Source organism: Abramis brama, assembly GCF_963993115.1.
Source record: "Abramis brama genome assembly, chromosome: 14".
Classification (NCBI taxonomy): Eukaryota; Metazoa; Chordata; class Actinopteri; order Cypriniformes; family Leuciscidae; genus Abramis; species Abramis brama.
Window position 1 is genome coordinate 35,151,933 of NC_139976.1, and position 20,282 is coordinate 35,172,214.

General features: G+C 39.0%; 1 protein-coding gene across 4 annotated transcripts in view; it reads right to left on the reverse strand.

Moving 5' to 3' along the window:
- Positions 1-788: 788 nt before the first annotated feature.
- LOC311096678 (uncharacterized protein) overlaps positions 789-20,282 on the reverse strand; it is a 45,453-nt gene continuing 25,959 nt past the window's right edge. For 3 of the 4 annotated variants that reach the window (XM_084135974.1, XM_084135975.1, XM_084135977.1), the window contains 17 exons: positions 19,573-19,694; positions 13,813-14,079; positions 9,591-9,686; positions 9,366-9,498; positions 9,124-9,248; positions 8,754-9,032; positions 7,778-7,873; positions 7,553-7,685; positions 7,311-7,435; positions 6,941-7,219; positions 6,731-6,823; positions 6,492-6,627; positions 6,300-6,326; positions 5,493-5,694; positions 2,736-3,004; positions 2,476-2,621; positions 789-1,959 (listed from right to left, as the gene is read on the reverse strand). In XM_084135974.1, the coding sequence (XP_083992100.1) occupies positions 1,651-1,959; positions 2,476-2,621; positions 2,736-3,004; positions 5,493-5,694; positions 6,300-6,326; positions 6,492-6,627; positions 6,731-6,823; positions 6,941-7,219; positions 7,311-7,435; positions 7,553-7,685; positions 7,778-7,873; positions 8,754-9,032; positions 9,124-9,248; positions 9,366-9,498; positions 9,591-9,686; positions 13,813-14,079; positions 19,573-19,694 (2,837 nt within the window). In that variant the 3' untranslated portion in view covers positions 789-1,650. Of the gene's footprint in view, positions 1,960-2,475; positions 2,622-2,735; positions 3,005-5,165; positions 5,290-5,492; positions 5,695-6,299; positions 6,327-6,491; positions 6,628-6,730; positions 6,824-6,940; positions 7,220-7,310; positions 7,436-7,552; positions 7,686-7,777; positions 7,874-8,753; positions 9,033-9,123; positions 9,249-9,365; positions 9,499-9,590; positions 9,687-13,812; positions 14,080-19,572; positions 19,695-20,282 lie in introns of those variants that run through there. The other variant, XM_084135976.1, reaches the window with a different exon arrangement.

A 20,282-nucleotide genomic window follows, 5' to 3' on the forward strand; every position in this document is an offset into this window, starting at 1 on the left:
TTGACTCTGAAATTGTTTTCCCCAAGTAGATTAAACATATTTGTATTTTACCGCAAGTTTTGCGTCAGATTAGTGACAACATGTAGAATACCACAGAACGTTTCTGAATGATTAGTTGATGAATTTATGTTGCTGATGTGGAGTTAACCGTCTTCAATTAGCATATTCTGTCATGATAATCTATAAAATCGCTTGTGTGGGAACTGTTGTAAGATGCCTACAGAGTGACATGATATTGCATTTGTGTAACGTACTGTATTGCATGTGAAAAGACGGATGCGACAGCTTGAGCAGACTCACAAATGTGCTCTACTACAACAACTCCTTCCTCCTGGTGATGTCACTAACCCGGGAGGAATGTTGTGTAGTCTCTACCAGCCGTTTGTTGTAGTCCTTAAAAAAATGATTTCTTTAAAAGCAAATATCTTCCTTTGCTTTGAAATGTGAGCGTTTTAACTTTGCAGATGTTGTTTATGTTCAAACAGCAACATTACACACTAACTAAAGTTAGAAAAGTGAAATCATAATCAACCACCCCTTTAAAGTTGAAGTGTGCAAAAACAGGTTTGCTGAACATGTATATGGGCTCCACTTTTCAGCAGACATTTAACAATTACTGGAACATCGACTTCGTAGAAAACCCCAGGAAGTGTGAGGGGAACTATTTAAAATGAGAAGTGAAGGCAGTGCAAGTCAGTAACTTCACTAAAAAGCCAGACGACATGCATTGAGTTGAGGAAGAAAATTATTGGTTGTCCCACAGTAAAGAAACCCAGGAATCTTTCATTGCATTTTCTAAAGACTTCCAATTTTTTTAAATTATTTATGTAGGAAATTGTTGTATAACGGTACATTCACTTTACAAAAAAATAAATAATGCCTGTTATAGGCAGTATACCACCATAACCACAATGAAATTATTATTTCTAAAAAGTGTATTACAAATTGTATTTAATATTTTCACCCAATGAAAGAATACAGACTAAACAAAAAGATAATAAAAATAATTTCATGCCACAATGCAACAAAAGTCTATCAGCCCATCCAGAAGTCAGTCTAACAGAACAACAGCACTTTCTTAAAAATAGATAAAAACACTTAATCAACTGAAATGACATTGATATGTGACATCATATGTGGAAAAATATCAACAGAATACAAAACTGATTGTGACAAATTATATTGCCACATCAAAACCCAGTAAAACAAATATAATTCTGTGATGTATAACATCCATCATGCATATTTATATTCATAGCAATAAAATATAACAAATTATCATAACCCAGTATATAGAAGTTGATGGGATACAGGATATAGAAGAAATTAATTGCTTTCTATTGTGTTATTTTTTTAAATGTAAATTGTTCCTGTGATGGAAAGCTGAATTTTCAGCAGCCATTCTTTGATGAATAGAAAAATGAAAAGAACATTTGAAAAGCATGTGATGCATTCTTGCCAGGCAAAAAAGCAACCTTAATTCAAAATAATCATAATTAAAAAAACTTACTGGTCTCAATCTTTTGAGTTTATCTTTAGTAGTGTATGTTTACAAATAAAATAAGAAAAGTATTGTCATAAGCAATAGAAAAAAATGATAGCGAAGAGTTTTGTGGAAGAGATGTTGCAGAATATGGAATTTTAGTTTCTTTAACTATTGTAGAAGGAAGAGAAGAAGGAGTAGAAGTAGGAGTAGAAGTAGGAGTATGAAGTAGGACGAGAAGTAGGAGTAGGACCAGGACAGGTGTAATTGTTGTCAGAATCATTTCCAGCAGAGGAAAACTGCACAAAACCTGGAGGATCGCTGCACATAAAGGATGTGATCCATTCCTGATAGCGGGATACTCTGGTGTAAACACCGGGATATTCAGGTCGAGCACAGCCAATCCTAAAGCTAACGACACCGGACTGGACCCATACAGAGCTCTGCCTGCTCACCATCGGACCTCCTGAATCCCCCTGAAAATACAAATCAATGCTCAATCAATCATTTTAGAAAGAGACATTCACTGTTCAAGAGTTTGAAAGAAAATAATACTTTCATTCAGCAAGGATGCATTAAATTGATCAAAATTGACAGTAAACATATTTATAATGTTCCCAAAGAATTATATTTCAAATAAATACTGCTCTTTTGAACTTTCTATTAATCAAGGAATCCAGAAAAAACATGTAGCAGCACAAATGAAAAAGAAATAGCTGCCACCAAGTGAATAGACTTTCCTTGAAAGGGACTTTGTCTGAGGCTCAAGGACTTGTTTATTAAAACTTGCCACTGCCTACTGGCGGTTTTAGTTCATATTTCTAGTATAATTTCATAAGTAACCATTACAATTACTGATAGCAGCGTGGCTCAAAAGAATCTTTCACAGATTGGATATGAACCTTACAATTTCAGAAAGCCTAATTGTTTATTTTTCATTTTGAAGCACTCATTTTATGACACTCTAAGTGAACTGAACAGGGTTTGTGTACCTGACATGAGTCCTTGCCTCCTTCCAGTAGACCAGCACAGATCATGTTTTCTGTTATATTTACAACTCCATAGAGACAGTTGCACTGTCTATTACCAATTACAGGAACCTCCACTTCCTGAAGAACATTAGGGGATGGGAGGGACACTGTAGGAAAGACATGAGAATCCTGTTACTCTATCTTGTTTGGAATGGGATTGTGAAAGGCGTTTCGTGTTGAGTTTAATGTAACTAAGAAGTGAGACAGGACTGATTTCTCACCTCCTTTACCCATGTTTCCCCATCCAGTGATCCAGCTGTCTGTGCCGTTGTTAAACACACTGTGATCAGCTGCTAGACAGACGGGTCTGATGTAGTCAGTGAAGGTGACGGGAGATTTCAGTTTGAGCAGAGCGATATCATTGTCTTTCGTAAGATAGTTGTAACTGGGATGTTTGATGATTGTCCTCACATTTCTAAACACTTCATTGGGGTTGAAGCCTCCCTGGGTCTGACGCCCCAAAACCACATTTAAAGAAAAGATGGAATAACTGAGGAAGTTAAAGAAATAGAAAGAAAAATAAGTCAAGAAGAGTTTTAACCTTGTAAAGCCTGTCATATGAAATATTATAAATCTATATTTTTTAAATAAATGGAACAGTTCAATTGAGCCTTTAGACAATATATGAATATGGCAATAGACAATTATTTGGCCAAAAAGTAAGATGAAAGTCTGATATAGCATGTGATGTAAATCATCAGTGAGATCTTTATAACAGATTACTTGCATAAAATGCATAAATATCAGTTGTCACTCTATATCTGCCAAACGTGCCAATAATATATCTTAGTTAGTGATATTTAAATGCTTAGTTTTATGATCAAAGCTCTGTAGTTTTAAAACAATGTAATGCAAAATAATGATGTTTGAGATTATTGAGGCTCCAAAAGCCTATGCATAAGATTCGATACTCACATTTAACAAGATTTATAATAAATATAGATAATAAAGTAAATCTAAGTAGTTTCAGGGTAGTAAATGCTCATCTTGAGATATTGCTAACAATAAAAGAAGTTATTCTAACACACACTTTATAAAAATCAGTAAAGATTTCACACCAAAAAGACACGTGAACCTCGAACTGAAGCGTCCACGTTTTTATAATAATACCAAAAGGCATTTTACTTAATAAAAGAAGAAGAACAAAAGCCATGTAGTAGATTGTGTACAAATGATTTTTCAGCAAAGTTTTGATCATGTTTACAATTTAGAGGCCTTAGAAATTTGAATATCAATATACAGTATGCAGCCTGGTCTCATTGATAATACGTAGGTATTAATTAAACAAGGTATTAAAGTTAAATTTACATTTACAGGTACAAAACATAAAATATTTACAAACCTTTTATATCATAAATATTTGTATAATTGACCTTTTACCATTTTATAGATAAATTGTTCCCTTCCCCCAAACCCAAACATAACATTTTAGAGGATATAAGATTATATAAAATTGAATGGAGAGAAATGTGTAGGAGAATGACACTTTTAGTAACAATCTAGCATTAAAAAGATATTCTGAGCTAATAATCCCACTCCTACCTCTAAACCCATAACCATGCCTTAAAAAAATATGTAGATTTATGAAGACAATTTTACAACTGTAACCCTGGTTCCCTGAGAACAGGGAACGAGACACTACGTCCTGAGACACTATTGGGGAACGCTTCAGCGTGACTGATGTCTGAAGCACTTGTTTAATCACGGCAAATGTATTGGCCAGCGACAGCGGAAGTATAAGAGGGCGCCTAGAGAACATGTCATCCACTTCTTCGTCTGAAGGGACTGTGCAGGCAGCCTAGAAGCATGGCAAAGAGACGCTCTGTCTCGTTCCCTGTTCGCAGGGAACCAGGGTTACAGTCGTAACCCGAGACGTTACCTTTCGAAAGGGAATTCGCACTGCGTCCTGAGACACTATTGGGGAATGAGATACCCACGCTGCCATGCTGAGGGGAGTGCATGCCAAGAAACGGCTGTGACAAAGTGTCTGAGCCTTAAGTGTCTGAGCCAACGAACGCATTGGCATACCGTTACGGAAAACCCAGTATGTTTCTTCGGCACCATGCTCTGAAGGTACTCAAAAAGTTCACCAAGTAAATCATGGGCTAATTTTCATTTTTGGGTGAACTATCCCTTTAATATACTAAAAAAGGCTGTACTGCAGCAAATATCTCATGGGGGATTAAATGCCGCTATTTGGAACAAACTGTAATTTGCACTACTGTCTGTTCAAAATAAATGTAAAAAAATGTGGGGGGTTTGTTGGTTTTTTGTTGTTGTACCAAACTCGTATGGACCCCAAAGCAGAGGTACATACTGAACCGTGACTTCTGTGTACCGTTTCACCCCTATAATCTACTCAAAGCATCCATGAAATCTTAAAGTTGCAGTCGGCAAGTCTGGCAGATTGAGTCGACTTAATGTTTACAACTCTCATGCCCCTCCCCCACTACCAGCGAGCACCCTCCCATCGAGGTCGTGCTCGTCAGTGCGTCACTGTGCGTGTGTACCTGATTTTCTGTGAACGCATCCGTCTCTTCAGCATCGATCAACACCATGGACTCGGCGGTAGGTTGCCCTGGCTAATCTACCCATAGATAGCAATAACCGAGGAACTGGAAGCTTGTTAGTAGATTTTCTCTCCGCCATCAGGCTTCATGCAATCTTCAGGCGAACTTCTGGCGTGGCGTGTGCATGTGATATTAACGTGCGCGAGGGAGGGGGGATCTGTGGCGTGTGCACAACCTGTGATTGACAGTCAGATCTCACACCCCCCTGCGCTGATTGGACCCGATGATCCGGGAGCGGTGGATTTTTGCAAAACAAATAACACGCTCCAGGTGGAGTTAGAAGCTCGGGTTTTTTTCTAAAACCACCTTATTTATGTTGTTCTGTCGGATTATAGTGTCAATTTCACTGAATATGATCAAAAAAATGTTGCCGACGGCAGCTTTAAGTATTTAGTTGAATGAGTTTACCTTTCAACACAGTGGGCAGCAGTCAGCACCCACTCTTTGTTGATGAGAGAACCTCCACAGAAGTGTCTGCCATCCAGAAGAAGGCTAGCCTGCCATGGCCAGCGTCCATCTGAAGCGTTCTGACCTCCTACTATCCAACTGCTGCTGCTGGTGCTAAATGTGGTTCTCCCACACACCTGAGCACTGGGAGGATCATCTGAGGCTGCAAACAAAACACAATGTTGTATAACTCAAGAACTTCTCCAGCAGTACTGCAGCAGACGGCGTCATGCACCTCATTTGTTGAAGGGGACCCACATTTAAATCCCAATTAAATTTCTACATTTTATGTAATTACTCAAGCAAAATTCTCAAAAAAAAAAAGAAAAAAAAAAAAGCATGATTAACAAGTTATCTTTAAAATATTGATCAATATTTTTAATTCCCGAGACTATACTGCCATATTCAAGAAGCCAAGCAAAAGGCACCTTCACATTAGATGACTTTAAATGTATATGTACTAAATATCTGAAAATATCTGTAAAAAACAGCGAATCTCACAAAAAGGTGATTAATTTTCAGCATTGATATATTTCACCTACAATAATTATTTCATTGATTAAAGGTAAAAAATATATATGTTTTGATTGTTTTGGAAGTTGCATTCAAAATCCAGCTGCCTCAGAAATCGGAGGGGGCACAAGCCAGATTGAATGTACATTCTGCTATAGATATGTCATTTGCACAATGATTTCACCAAAGACAGAGTTATCAATTATTTGACTATATTTATCTAGAAACCAAATTGTTGATGTGAAATTAATTTACCTTGAGGGTTAGTTCTGTGACAAAATCCTGCAAAGCAGAACAGAGGCAGATGTTACATACCTATACGACTTATATAGGTATATATAAGATTATTATATAGCAACTCTGTTACACACACTATTTAAAGAAACAAACAAATGCAACAATTATATAATTAGACATCTGAAATTGAGGTAAATGGTAAATATTTACCATTTCTTTCTGATGAATTGTCAACACGAAATACCCATCTACCCGTGACATTGACATTGCTTGTGTATGGCAGGTTTGTGATGTCAGAAACCGGAATTGAAAAGAAATTAGTTGAGTAATTTGTGTCATATCCAGACTGTTAATGAAGAAAACACAAAGAAAAAAACTCAAAATTCACATTCAAAAACATTTCACACTACAAAAGATCAACTATTAGCACATTTTCCACACTGCTTTACCACTACAGCTGAGGTGGAGGTGATGTGACCATAATGCATGAGTGTAAATGACAGGTTTTTTCCAGACATCAAAACCACTTGGAAGGTCGACTCCTGGAAGAAACCAGAAGTTCCTCATTTATACAAGCATCTTTCTGGATATGCCATACATTTCAGTTCAATATAAATATTATGCAATAAATGTGCATGATAATTGAGAGAAAAACTTACGGCCTCTCTCATTCTATAGTACGGTACTTTATGCCATGTAGCAATAAAAACCCAAGAGGCAGAGAAGTTCAAGTTAGGAAAATTTCTGTTTATGTCTTTTGAAGCCCGATTCAAGAGATGACCATCTGTTACTTGTCGATAAGAGATGGTTCCTTTATCTGTAATGTCAATGTCTGTCCACAGTGCAGCGATGATGTCTCTAGTCGAGTATGCAGGAAAATCATAGGGATAAGATTGGTAAAGTGGCCCATCGAAGGTCAGGTCTCCGTTATTATTCACCTGCAGGATCAAAATATGTTATCTGGATTTTCAAGTAACATCATCTATGTGGAATATATATTAATTAATGTTATTAATGAATTGTTCTTACAAATATTTTGTCATATACATGGCCAAAGTACACAAATGGCTGCAGCAAGGGGATCGGTGGAGAAGTTCCATCATCCGTCTGTGGGTTTTTCTCATCCTCTACATCTCCATATGGGTAGAATATTCCTAATATTCCCAATAGTATCATTATGACTGTTTAAAGATTTATAATGCATACATTTTTCTTGCATGTTATATTTCATGCTTATTTATCAAATTCTTTATATTAAACAGTGACGTTACCCGGCTTAGGCCCGCAATCAACACGGAATGCCCATCGTCCTGGGACATTGACATTGCTGGAGTTGGACATCTTATTTGCATCAGCCACAGGGATTGAAAAATAATTTGTTGAGTCTATTGTGTCATAGCCAACCTGAGTAAACAAAACTCAATCATCATCAAGAACTTTACAAGTACTCTAGTACTATCTTAGTGCCAGAGTTTAGAGATCTAACTCTTTCTAACCTGAAAACTTTGATCTGTAGAGGAGATATTTCCGTAGTTCATCATGACAAAAGACAGAGAGCCACCAGAGACCAAAACAACTTGAAAAGATGAACTCTGTAACAGAAAAATAAAATTATCCTAAAATCTCATAGACATTGAGTAATTCTTTATGCTTGATTTATTCTGCAGTGCCTTTACTAAAAGCAGTTCATCTTCCCATTTATGTGTTTTAATTATCATAAACAGAGCTTTTAGACAAATTATTAAAAAAATAAAAAATAAATAAATTGCATGTTTTTTGTTCAGCGTCATATTTGATACATCAGGCTTTTATGGCTTATAAACAGTAGAATGATTTAGTGAAAATATGAAGCTCACATTGGAGGAGTGAAAAAAACTGAGCAAAAAATATGCAGTTTGGAGCAGTTGCTGATTTTATATTATATAGCCAAAAAAGTATGATGAAATTCTGATAGCTTTGTAATGTAAATCAATGAGATATTTCTAACAGTATAACAGACTGCTTACATAAAATGCATATAAATATCAGTTGTCACTCTATATCTGCCAGTTATGTCTTAAGATGATATTTTAAATGCTTAATTTTATGATCAAATCTATGTAGTTTTTATGGGGGCAAAACATAAAATACAATACAATGATGATTGAGAGATGAATAAACATTCAAGTTTAAAAAGTGCATGCTTATTGAAAGAAAAACTGGTAACACTTAAGTTTAAGTTTCACACTATTAACTAGTTTCTTATTAGCATGCATATTACTAGGATATTAGCTGTTTATTAGTACTTAGAGCACATATTAATGCCTTATTTTACCATATTCTACATCCCTTAATCATCCAGTACCTAAACTTAACTACCTTACTAACTATTAATAAGCAGTAATTAGGAGTTTAATGAGGGAAAAGTCATTGTTAGTTGTTAATTAATAGTAAGAGTTTGACCATAATCTAAAGTGTGACCGAAAAACGTACTGCCTCTGTGTTTCCAAAGTATGGTACTTTATGCCATGTAGTGATAAAAACCCATGAGGCAGAGAAGTTCAAGTTGGGAAAACATTTGTTTATGTCTCTTGAAGCCCGATTCAAGAGACGACCATCTGTTACTTGTCGATAAGAGATGTTTCCTTTCCCATTATTATTAAAGCCTGTCCACAGTGGAGCGATGATGTCTCTAGTCGAGTATGCAGGAAAATAATAGGGATCCCACTGGGAAAGTGGCTCATCGAAGGTCAGGTCTCCGTTATTATTCACCTGTAGGATCAAAATATTTTATCTGGATTTTCAATTAACATCATCTATATGGAATAAATATTAATGTATGTTATTAATGAATTGTTCTTACAAATATTTTGTCATATACATGGCCAAAGTACACAAATGGCTGCAGCAAGGGGATCGGTGGAGAACTTCCATCATCCGACTGTGGGTTTTTCTCATCCTCTACATCTCCATATGGGTAGAATATTCCTAATATTCCCAATAGTATCATTATGACTGTTTAAAGATTTATAATGCATACATTTTTCTTGCATGTTATATTTCAAGGCTATTTATCAAATTCTTTATATTAAACAGTGACGTTACCCGGCTTAGGCCCGCAATCAACACGGAATGCCCATCGTCCTGGGACATTGACATTGCTGGAGTTGGACAGCTTATTTGCATCAGCCACAGGGATTGAAAAATAATTTGTTGAGTCTATTGTGTCATAGCCAGCCTGAGTAAACAAAAATCAGTCATCATCAAGATCTTTACAAGTACTCTAGTACTATCTTAGTGCCAGAGTTTAGAGATCCAATTCTTTCTAACCTGAAACCTTTGATCCGTAGAGGAGATATTTCCGTAGTTCATCATGACAAAAGACAGAGAGCCACCAGAGACCAAAACAACTTGAAAAGATGAACTCTGTTACAGAAACAGAAAATTATTCTAATAGCTCATAGACACAGAGTAATTGTTTTTTTTTAAATGTTTGATTAATTAATTCTGCAGTGCCTTATCATAAAGATATTTATCTTCCTATTTTGTGCTTTAATCTTCAAACAGCTTTCCTTTCTTTTACACACATTTTCAAAGGAACAATTCAGTGAAATTTGTGGGCGAAAAGGTTGATTGTCTATTGTCAGTAGTGTAGTGTAGCGATTCACTGCTCACACAGAAGTAATTTTCAAACCAATAAGCTTTCTGTTGCATGACCAACTTGAAAATGAGTGAATTCTCATTTCTATTCCTAATCCTATTGGAATGACTGAATTTCGCCCATGAATTTTCACCAAGTAATGTTAAACGTTTTACTTTGGTGAAACTCAGAAACAAGGGCTAGAGGATCCAAATGTAGTGGAGTTTAATAAACAAATAAACAAAACACAAAGAAGCAGGAATCATGAAACAAAGCACAAGGAACTAGTGATGGGAAGGTTGATACCGGGGCTCCAATGCTCCGACGCAGTTTTCAAAGCATTATTGTAGACTACCGTATTCACACACTGGAGATGCTTGTATCGAAATGACAATACCACGTGATTGTTGACATTTGAAGCTTTGCAGTATCGGAAGGTCGGGACAGCTGGATTTTTAAAAAAAACCCACCTAATGCATAAAAGGGGAATTATTATCCCGTCACTTCGAGGGTTCCACTTGTCAGTAGGAGATCAAGTTGAGTCAACTGTAACCTCAACACCAGACAGAAACTGAATGCACGGCACACCTCTATTGCATTAAATCATGTTTTATAGCTGGGGTCTCAGAGACCCCTGTGATGGATTTTTTTAATTAATCATAACTAACATTTATTTTTCTTGAAGGAATAACATTCATATGCTTTTGAATCCTAAATGTTTCCAAACCCTTTGGTCAAAAACACTCAGTCAGTGTGTGTGTGTGTGTGTGTGTGTGTGTGTGTGTGTGTGTGTGTGTGTGTGTGTGTGTGTGTGCGCATGTTAGTGAATCGTGTCCGAATATAACAAAAGGGGAAATTAAACTAGACAGATATATAAGTTTATAAACTCATGACTTTGAGTAACAAAGTGAAGTAAATCAAGAAATGTCTCGATTACATATGTAACCCTCGTTCCCTGAGTAGGGAACGGAGACGTTACGTTGTGACGACGAATGGGATTTCGCATAGAAAGCCTCTCACCTTTGAGAAATAAAACGAGCCAATGGCAAAGAAATGCCATTGGTCAGCAGAATTTGCATAGCGTAACTCCGCCCCACCTCAAGGGTATATAAGGAAGTACACTGGCAACATGCAGATATGTTTCTTAGCTGATGAGCTGAGACTGAACTCAGGCGTTCCAGCGGTACAGTGGAAGTGGCAAGGAGACGTAACGTCTCCGTTCCCTACTCAGGGAATGAGTGTTACATACGTTACCAAGATGTTCCCTTTCGTGGTCACTACGAGTTACGTTGTGACGACTAATGGGGTTCCCAGTCTAATCACGCCACCTCGGCTGTCTTCCAGTGCCCTGCGTAAGTCTGAGATCCCTGTCGTGAGACTAGCACGGAAAAAGGACTCCTACTTAAAGTCCAACTGAAATCAAAATTGACCCTATTTACTTTGTTAGCGCATATTACTAGTCTTGTGGTGAACAATTAATCCGTGCAAGTTAATACACAGAAAAAAATTGTTTGCCGTCGTAATCTTCAATCAAAGTCTGAAAAGTTACTTCCGGTCTGGAATGGCGTTCCTTCTCTGATGACGTAGGTTTGGCGGCTTGGGTTGGGAAACGCTTAACCACTCCCCTCAAACCGTTAGTCTGTTATGAACGAGAGATGGAGAGGAGGAGCGCTAGAGTAAAACCCTGCCCTCTGTTCAATATTCCTTTTCACTGGGAAATATGTCACAACACTGGAGAAAAGTCGTTTGCAACTTCTGGTTTACGCAGACTTTAACACAGGAATACCAAGGTACACTGGGAAGCATATGGAAAAACACTGGGGTGTCCAGCCCGTAGGGTGGAATGTTTCAACCCCAGGGGTCGCAAGATAGCTTGCCAAGGGAAAGACACATGTTCGAGAGAGGCTTACAGTGGAAATATACATGTGGCGGTCGCCCAGAGGGGGAACTTTGCACATGGAGGCACCTGGCCAACGCAGAAGCTGCCGGTGGCATAACTCTGGCATTGACCATTGACGTCAACAGCGCTGGAGGAACTCAGGGCTTCTCGGGGAGGCGCACCTGAGGAGAATATCGCACGTATGCAGTCCGCAGGGTGGAATGGCGAGCAAGCAAAGACACCTGAGCAGATCCTAGTACCGGCTGGTTGAAGCGAGTACATGAGAGGACACTGGCTCTGAGATTGTAAAATCTCGCCAACGTGTTGGGTGTAGCCCAGCCAGCAGCTCTGCAGACGTCTGTTAGCGAGAGGTGGAGTGAGCCTTCACACCAAGGGGGCACAGTCGACCTTGCTGCTGGTATGCCAAAGCAATGGTGTCTGCTATCCAGTGAGACAACCTTTACTTGGACAGAGCCTTTCCCTTCAGCTTCCCACCATAACAGACAAAGAGCTGGTCTGAGGTCCTGAAACACTGCGTTCTGTCTACGTAAGCATGGAGGGCGCATACTGGACAGAGCAGTGCCTCTGCCTCCTCCAAGGGCAGCGCTTGCAGGTTCACCACCTGATCTCGAAAGGGAGTGGTGGGAACCTTGGGCACATATCCAGGCCAGGGTCTCAGATGGTGGAGAAAACAAGTCTGACCACCAGATGTCGCTAATGCGCATTGAGTTAAAAGCTTCGAGTTATGAACCGTTTTTCGGCACAATTTGATGAAAGCCTCAAACGCTTCAGAAAGCCTTGGTTTCCCATCACTTCAAGGAACCATGAACAAAGTAACAGAACAAAGACATCCAATGTATAACATCCATTAAGGGACAAGGGTCTCAGATGGTCATACAAGCACACGGCTTCTCCTACCACTGCTATGCTGATGACACACAGCTCTTCCTCTCGTTTCAACCAGATGACCCCACAGTAGCTGCACGGATCTCAAGCTGCCTGGCGGACATCTCGACGTGGATGAAGGAACATCACCTGCAGCTCAACTTGGCAAAGACTGAGCTTCTCGTCCTCCCTGCCAATCCGCCTCTACAGCACAACTTCACTATCCAGCTAGAGTCATCAGCAATCACCCCATCAAGGTCGGTGAGAAATCTTGGAGTAACGTTTGATGACCAGCTGACCTTCACAGATCACATTTCAAAGACAGCTCGATCATGCAGGTTTGCACTGCACAACATCAGGAAGATCAGGCCTTTCCTAACTGAGCATGCAACACAACTTCTCGTCCAGGCCCTGGTCATTTCTAGGCTTGACTACTGTAATGCTCTTCTGGCCGGACTTCCAGCATGTGCAACTAAACCCCTACAGATGATCCAAAATGCTGCAGCTCGTCTTGTCTTCAACGAGCCAAAGAGGGCCCACGTCACTCCTCTGTTCATCTCACTGCACTGGCTACCTCTCACTGCTCACATCAAGTTCAAGGCATTGACGCTTGCTTACAGATCTATCACAGGCTCAGCTCCCTCCTACTTTCACTCACTCCTACGAGTCTACATCCCTACCAGAAGCCTACGATCGGCCAACGAGCGACGTCTCGTGGTTCCATCCCAGAAAGCCACAAAATCACTTTCCAGAACATTCTCATTCACAGTTCCATGCTGGTGGAATGCTCTCCCCACCCTCATCCGGAATGCAGAATCCCTGACAACCTTCAAAAAACATCTGAAAACCCATCTCTTCCGTGAGCACTTAACCACATAAAAATAAAAAAATAAAATAAAAATAAAAAAAAACTCCCCTTTCCCTCTAAACCTCACTTATCGGGCTTATGCTACTCTGAATAATGCCTGAACTTTGTATCTTGAGCACTTCTTGCGCTGCTTTTTGTTTTTTGCCTCTTCATGATGACTCGCTTAATCTAGTCCTACTTTGTAAGTCGCTTTGGATAAAAGCGTCTGCTAAATGACTAAATGTAATGTAAATGTGACAAGACCTGACAAAGAAGACCATTAACATATAGGCTGGCTTACCGATCGTGAGTTGTAAAAGTATGGTACTTTATCCCAAGTGGCAATGAGCAGCCATGAGGCAGTGAAGTTCAGATTGGGAAAATACTGGTTTATGCTGTTTGAGGCTGCTAGTAAGAGTCCGCCTCTGGTGACCTGACGATAGGAGATGCTTCCAGTGACAGTGTTGTCCATGTTTGTCCACAGTGGAGCAATGATGTCTCTGTTGACTTGCGAAGGTGTATAATCTCGAAGAGGCCCACCGAATGTCAAATGCCCATTGTTATTAACCTGAGGTAGACATAAAACCATGTTATAAAGAGATTTGGCAGTATAAATCAGGGACTGAAACTCTTAAAAAGCCAAGTTTGTTTTCTTTCAAATGATCAATGCATGACCTGTTTTATTTTAAAATATTTTAATTTAAATATTTAATAATTGTCTATAATTATGTCAGCAAAATAATTTTGTCACAAATTTCAGCAAGTAATGTTTTTCTGTTTAATATAAAAAAATATTTAATAAAAAAAATTATTTAATGAAAAATATTTGATCAGTTAACGCAGTATGTTTTTTTTTTTCTGATATCCTTTGGCTAGAGTTACAGTATATGATCATCTGGGTTTCTGTGGATGATCTGCATCCTCTGATCAGCCAATCATTCATTCAAATTCTGTAGTAATTCTTATCTAAATACTACTGTTAGACCTACCAGAAAATCTTAAAGTGGACCTATTATGCAAAATTCATTTTTATAAGGTGTTTGAACACAGACGTCTGTCCACAGTGTGTGTGTAAACAACCAGCCTATAATGGTAAAAATCCACTCAGTCCTTTTTTTATAATCCACATAAATCATAAACAGTCTCTCCAGACGAGCAGTTCCATATTTCCCTCTTCTTTTTCTTAAGAGTACGGGAAAGCCATGTCCACAGTCCGCCATGTTTATCTCCTCGCCAGAGCATTTAACAGCAGCATTCATGGTGTAAGAGCCATTATGCTCTATTTATAATTTGTTGTAGTTCCACTGTTGGACACTGGATGGAGTGTGGCTTTTATAGGTGGGGGGGGGGGCTCTCCCCCGACTTTCCCAACAAAAATCCCGCCCCCTCTCAGAAAATACATAGAACTGACATTACTGAGCTATATGCGTTTAAAAGTAGCCTATTAAAATGGTACAATGGCATTGCTCAGTTCAACGTGTTGGGAAATCGGCCATTTTGTCAGCATTTATTCAAAAGTTAATAACGCTCAACATTCAAAGGTAAATAAGGATTTCCCACTTCTCCAACACGTCGCTCGCCAGTAGCTCGTGGCCTGATTGGAGGTAGCTCGGCCGTTCACATATCGCGTCTTTTGCGCGCTCAAGTTCGTTACTTTTTCCAGGCACAGCGAGTCGACGGATGGGGGTACACCCAAACTACGGGTGTTTTTTTCTTCTCCGTAAATAAATCTAGTAGCAGAGCCACAGCAACAAAACAGTTTTTCGATGGTGGAAATCCATTAGCTCTTAAAACTTCTTTGTCATTGTGGAGAGTGCATGGTTGCATAGCAACGACAGACGCCACGGGAAAATCGGACCGAATTCTACTATTAATAATAAAAGATAAGCTAATGTGCATTGTAAATGTCAGTAATTTATCTTTTTTGACTCATTCTTTTTATAAAAATGATTTAAAGGCTGAAATATGCGAGGTTTATCTTTTTATAAAAACTCTTTTGTCAAAACTTTATTTGAACTTGTACATGTTAGTAGTAGCCTAGATAACATGTTGCAAGACACTCCTTTAAAATTTGACCCGACCGTCCGCGACCCGAATATCATTAAAAATATTTCTGGATGACTCGTAACCGCGGGTAACCGCAGGCACCCGCTCATTTTGGATCAACCCGCGCATCACTGATAGGTATATAAGTAGCCAGAGAGCAAGTTAAGTCAGGTGTAACTAATGAGGGAAGCAAACAATTTTTGATCGTGTCAGGATCTTATGTGGACATGCAAACTGTGGATTACAATGTGTTTTGGTATTGGAACAAATAAAGGGATAAATTAAGTACTGGACTGGAAGCATCTTGTTTGGATCTCACGTGTCAGAAATAATCCTACAACACCTCTAAGTGACAAGAAGGTCATTGTCGCTACACATGTAAGAAATTTATTCTTTTATACTAAAGTTATTCAAATCAAGAGCAGTGAGTGATTTTCTGTTTTTCTTTTGTTGTTTGATTCACAAACATCCCAACCTGCAAAAGGTCATTTCAGGGAGGTATCCCGAAGAAACAAACTGTACAAACCGTACAGCGTGCAAGACTATCATTATGTTTTACTCTTATAAGACAGGGGTACACTTTTGTGTAGTCTGGCGTAAAATGTGTCTTATACTTTAATTTTTTGGGGCACTCTCCCTCTGCCATGGCGCTCCTGTGTCTAGGGCTGCGTTCCAGTCTACTTTTAGACACGCACTTGCGAACTTCCCTAAGCACTTCCCCTTAGGGGAGTCCCTGCCGCCATTTTGAAGTGCGTTCCACTTCGTGAAGTGAATGAGGGAAGTTTATATGGACAGACCCTCGTTCCCTCGATTTTGACTGAGGGAGCGAGTCTACTTCAAATGTACACTTCAGGCACCTATATGTCCCACAATGCAGTACGATTGTGACGTCACCACATATCTGGTCTAATCACCACCACAACAGACAACTCTGATATATTAATTATAATTTTTTAAATGTAAAACAACCCAAACACACCTATAAACATTTGGATGCTGCATTAAACAAATTCTTAAAGGAAAAAAATTAAATAATAAATCAACTCCATAGCTGATTCCAAGTGATCAAGGGCTTAGGACGTTCCAATTCAGCCCATTGCAGTTTCCGCCAGTAGTGGGCACTCGTGCAACGTAAGCAATGACGTACATCCGAGTGAACGAGACGGAGGAAGTTAGCGAGTGAAGGGTATGACCATTTTGGACTGGAACGCAGCATAGATACACTGAACTGATTAATTCGGTTCAGTGACAATTGATTGGTTGATTTACCGAAACAGGCCAATCAGATGCTCTATATCTTATGCGCTTCATGAGGCACACACGCACACTAGCACACACACGCAAGGTCTCTCACTCCCTCTCCCTCTCTGCTGTGCACGCGCTACACGGTTTTTGGAGCACAGTCTCTGTCTCCCATGCGCGTTCTTGCTCGCTCGCTCTAGATTCCGGGAGATTTTAACTCATTTGCGGACATCAGGGAGCCGCTATCAATATGCGGGAGACTCCCGGAACTTCTGGGAGACTTGGGATGTCTGGTAAAAGCATTTACTGCAGTAGGTATATTATGTTACTTTCACTTTAATACATAAATCTAATATACACATGCGATTTCTTTCCCTGCCGTTTACGACATAACTGACTGTGTTTATGTGAACTTTGTTAGACATAACCTTGTGTGTATTTGACAGTTTAACAAGACGTGAAAGAGAACTTTTCCCGTACTTACGGGACGTGCCATCTGACAGCCAGCTTTCTGCGTGTGCTTTAAGTGTGTACGCTCAGAAAACCATATATCAGAAGTTTAGACTTATACAGTGAGGAGAACAAGTATTTGATACACTGCCGATTTTGCAGGTTTTCCCACTTACAAAGCATGTAGAAGTCTGTAATTTTTATCATAGGTACTCTTCAACTGTGAGTGACGGAATCTAAAACAAAAATCCAGAAAATCACATTGTATAATTTTTAAGCAATTAATTTGCATTTTATTGCATGACATAAGTATTTGATACATCAGAAAAGCAGAACTTAATATTTGGTACAGAAACCTTTGTTTGCAATTACAGAGATCATACGTTTCCTGTAGTTCTTGACCAGGTTTGCACACACTGCTGCAGGGATTTTGGCCCACTCCTCCACACAGACCTTCTCCAGATCCAGGTTTCGGGGCTGTCGCTGGGCAATACGGACTTTCAGCTCCCTCCAAAGATTTTCCATTGGGTTCAGGTCTGGAGACTGGCTAGGCCACTCCAGGACCTTGAGATGCTTCTTACGGAGCCACTCCTTAGTTGCCCTGGCTGTGTGTTTCGGGTTGTTGTCATGCTGGAAGACCCAGCCACGACCCATCTTCAATGCTCTTACTGAGGGAAGGAGGTTGTTGGCCAAGATCTCGCGATACATGGCCCCATCCATCCTCCCCTCAATGCGGTGCAGTCGTCCTGTCCCCTTTGCAGAAAAGCATCCCCAAAGAATGTTTCCACCTCCATGCTTCACGGTTGGGATGGTGTTCTTGGGGTTGTACTCATCCTTCTTCTTCCTCCAAACACGGCGAGTGAAGTTTAGACCAAAAAGCGTGTGTTACTAATGGTTTTCTTTGAGACGGTGGTCCCAGCTCTCTTCAGGTCATTGACCAGGTCCTGCCATGTAGTTCTGGGCTGATCCCTCACCTTCCTCATGATCATTGATGCCCCACGAGGTGAGATCTTGCATGGTGCCCCAGACTGAGGGAGATTGACCGTCATCTTGAACTTCTTCTTTTCTAATAATTGCACCAACAGTTGTTGCCTTCTCACCAAGCTGCTTGCCTATTGTCCTGTAGCCCATCCCAGCCTTGTGCAGGTCTACAATTTTATCCCTGATGTCCTTACACAGCTCTCTGGTCTTGGCCATTGGGGAGAGGTTGGAGTCTGTTTGATTGAGTGTGTGGACAGGTGTCTTTTATACAAGTAACGAGTTCAAACAGGTGCAGTTAATACAGGTAATGAGTGGAGAACAGGAGGGCTTCTTAAAGAAAAACTAACATGTCTGTGAGAGCCGGAATTATTACTGGTTGGATGGTGATCAAATACTTATGTCATGCAATAAAATGCAAATTAATTGCTTAAAAATCATACAATGTGATTTTCTGGATTTTTGTTTTAGATTCCGTCACTCACAGTTGAAGAGTACCTATGATAAAAATTACAGACTTCTACATGCTTTGTAAGTGGGAAAACCTGCAAAATCGGCAGTGTATCAAATACTTGTTCTCCCCATTGTATGGCTTTAAAACACATGCAGATAATACACTTTCATGATGATGAAGAACGGCAATGTCACGTGAGCGTGACTGTGATAGAGATGATAATCAAAACCAAAAATATGTTTTAGTTTTTGGCTCATAAATGATCTACGGGGTATTTTGAGCTGAAACTTCAAAGACATACTCTGGGGACACCTGAGACTTGTATTACATCTTGTAAAAAGGAGCTTAATAGGTCCCCTTTAAAATGCTGTTTATTCCATTTGTATCATTGTTCTATTATATTTACTGTATTTGTGCTATCGCTTATAATTTGTTCATTCGTTCTTATTTTATTACTGACTGTTTACTTGTCTTTAAAAATGTTGTAACTTTATATTACCTAGCAGATTTTGTTAAGGTATACAAATTGGAATTGAGAATTGTGAAATTTCATTGGTATGTAAAATGTTGGTGTCATAACAACCTTATTTATTAAAATACAAGGTTACATAGATCAAAACAATAACTTTTACTAAATTCATCCCCAAATCCATGTGTGTAAAGCTGTTGCATCACACCAAGAAAGATTTGAGGATTTAGTCGCTGTCAAAGGTGCTGAGTTAAGGCTCTGAATACTTATGTCAGTGTGATATTTCAGTGTGTTCTTTAAATAAATTATCACAAATCAGTTTTTTTGCTTTGTCATTGTGGGGTATGGAATGAATTTTGAAATCTTTCTGAATGCACAGTACATACACACATACATATAATCTATGAAGACAATGTTCTTACATAGGTCTGTCGATAAACACGTCCAAAATATACAAAGGGTTTTTCCAAGGATACTACTGGAGAGCTTCCATCATCTTGAGAGGGATTACTAATGTCTCTGTTTCCAATTGGGTAGAAAAGGTCTGTAATATAAAATATTACAAAAACAGAAAAGAAACCAGTGATTTATGACATTATTAAGTGATTACTATGTAGCAAATGAAATGTCACATATTGTTACATGTCACTTTGTCTCAGCCTCTGACAGCATGTCCAAGGACCTAATGCACTGCACTCAAAACTGGCATAAACTGGCTGAAATGGGAGGGGAAACGCATATATATATATAATTATTATTATTATATATTTTTTAAAATATCTTCTTTTGTGTTTCACAGGAGAAAGACATACAGGTTTTGAAACATGAAGCATTAAACATGAGTAAATTATGACTACATTTTTAAGAAACTCTCTCTTTAATTTCTACAACTTTTAACGTTACAAATGTATATGTATAAATAAACACTACCCGAGCTTAATAAAAGCTTTAAAAGTATTGTTAAAGGGATAGTTCACCCAAAAATGAAAATGCTGTCATCATTTACTCTTCCTCAAGTTGTTCCCAACCTGTATGACTTTCTTTCTTCTGCTGAACACAAAAGAAGATATTTTGAAGAAAGTCGGTAACCAAACGACTGATGGACCCCATTGACTTTCATAGTAGGAAAAAA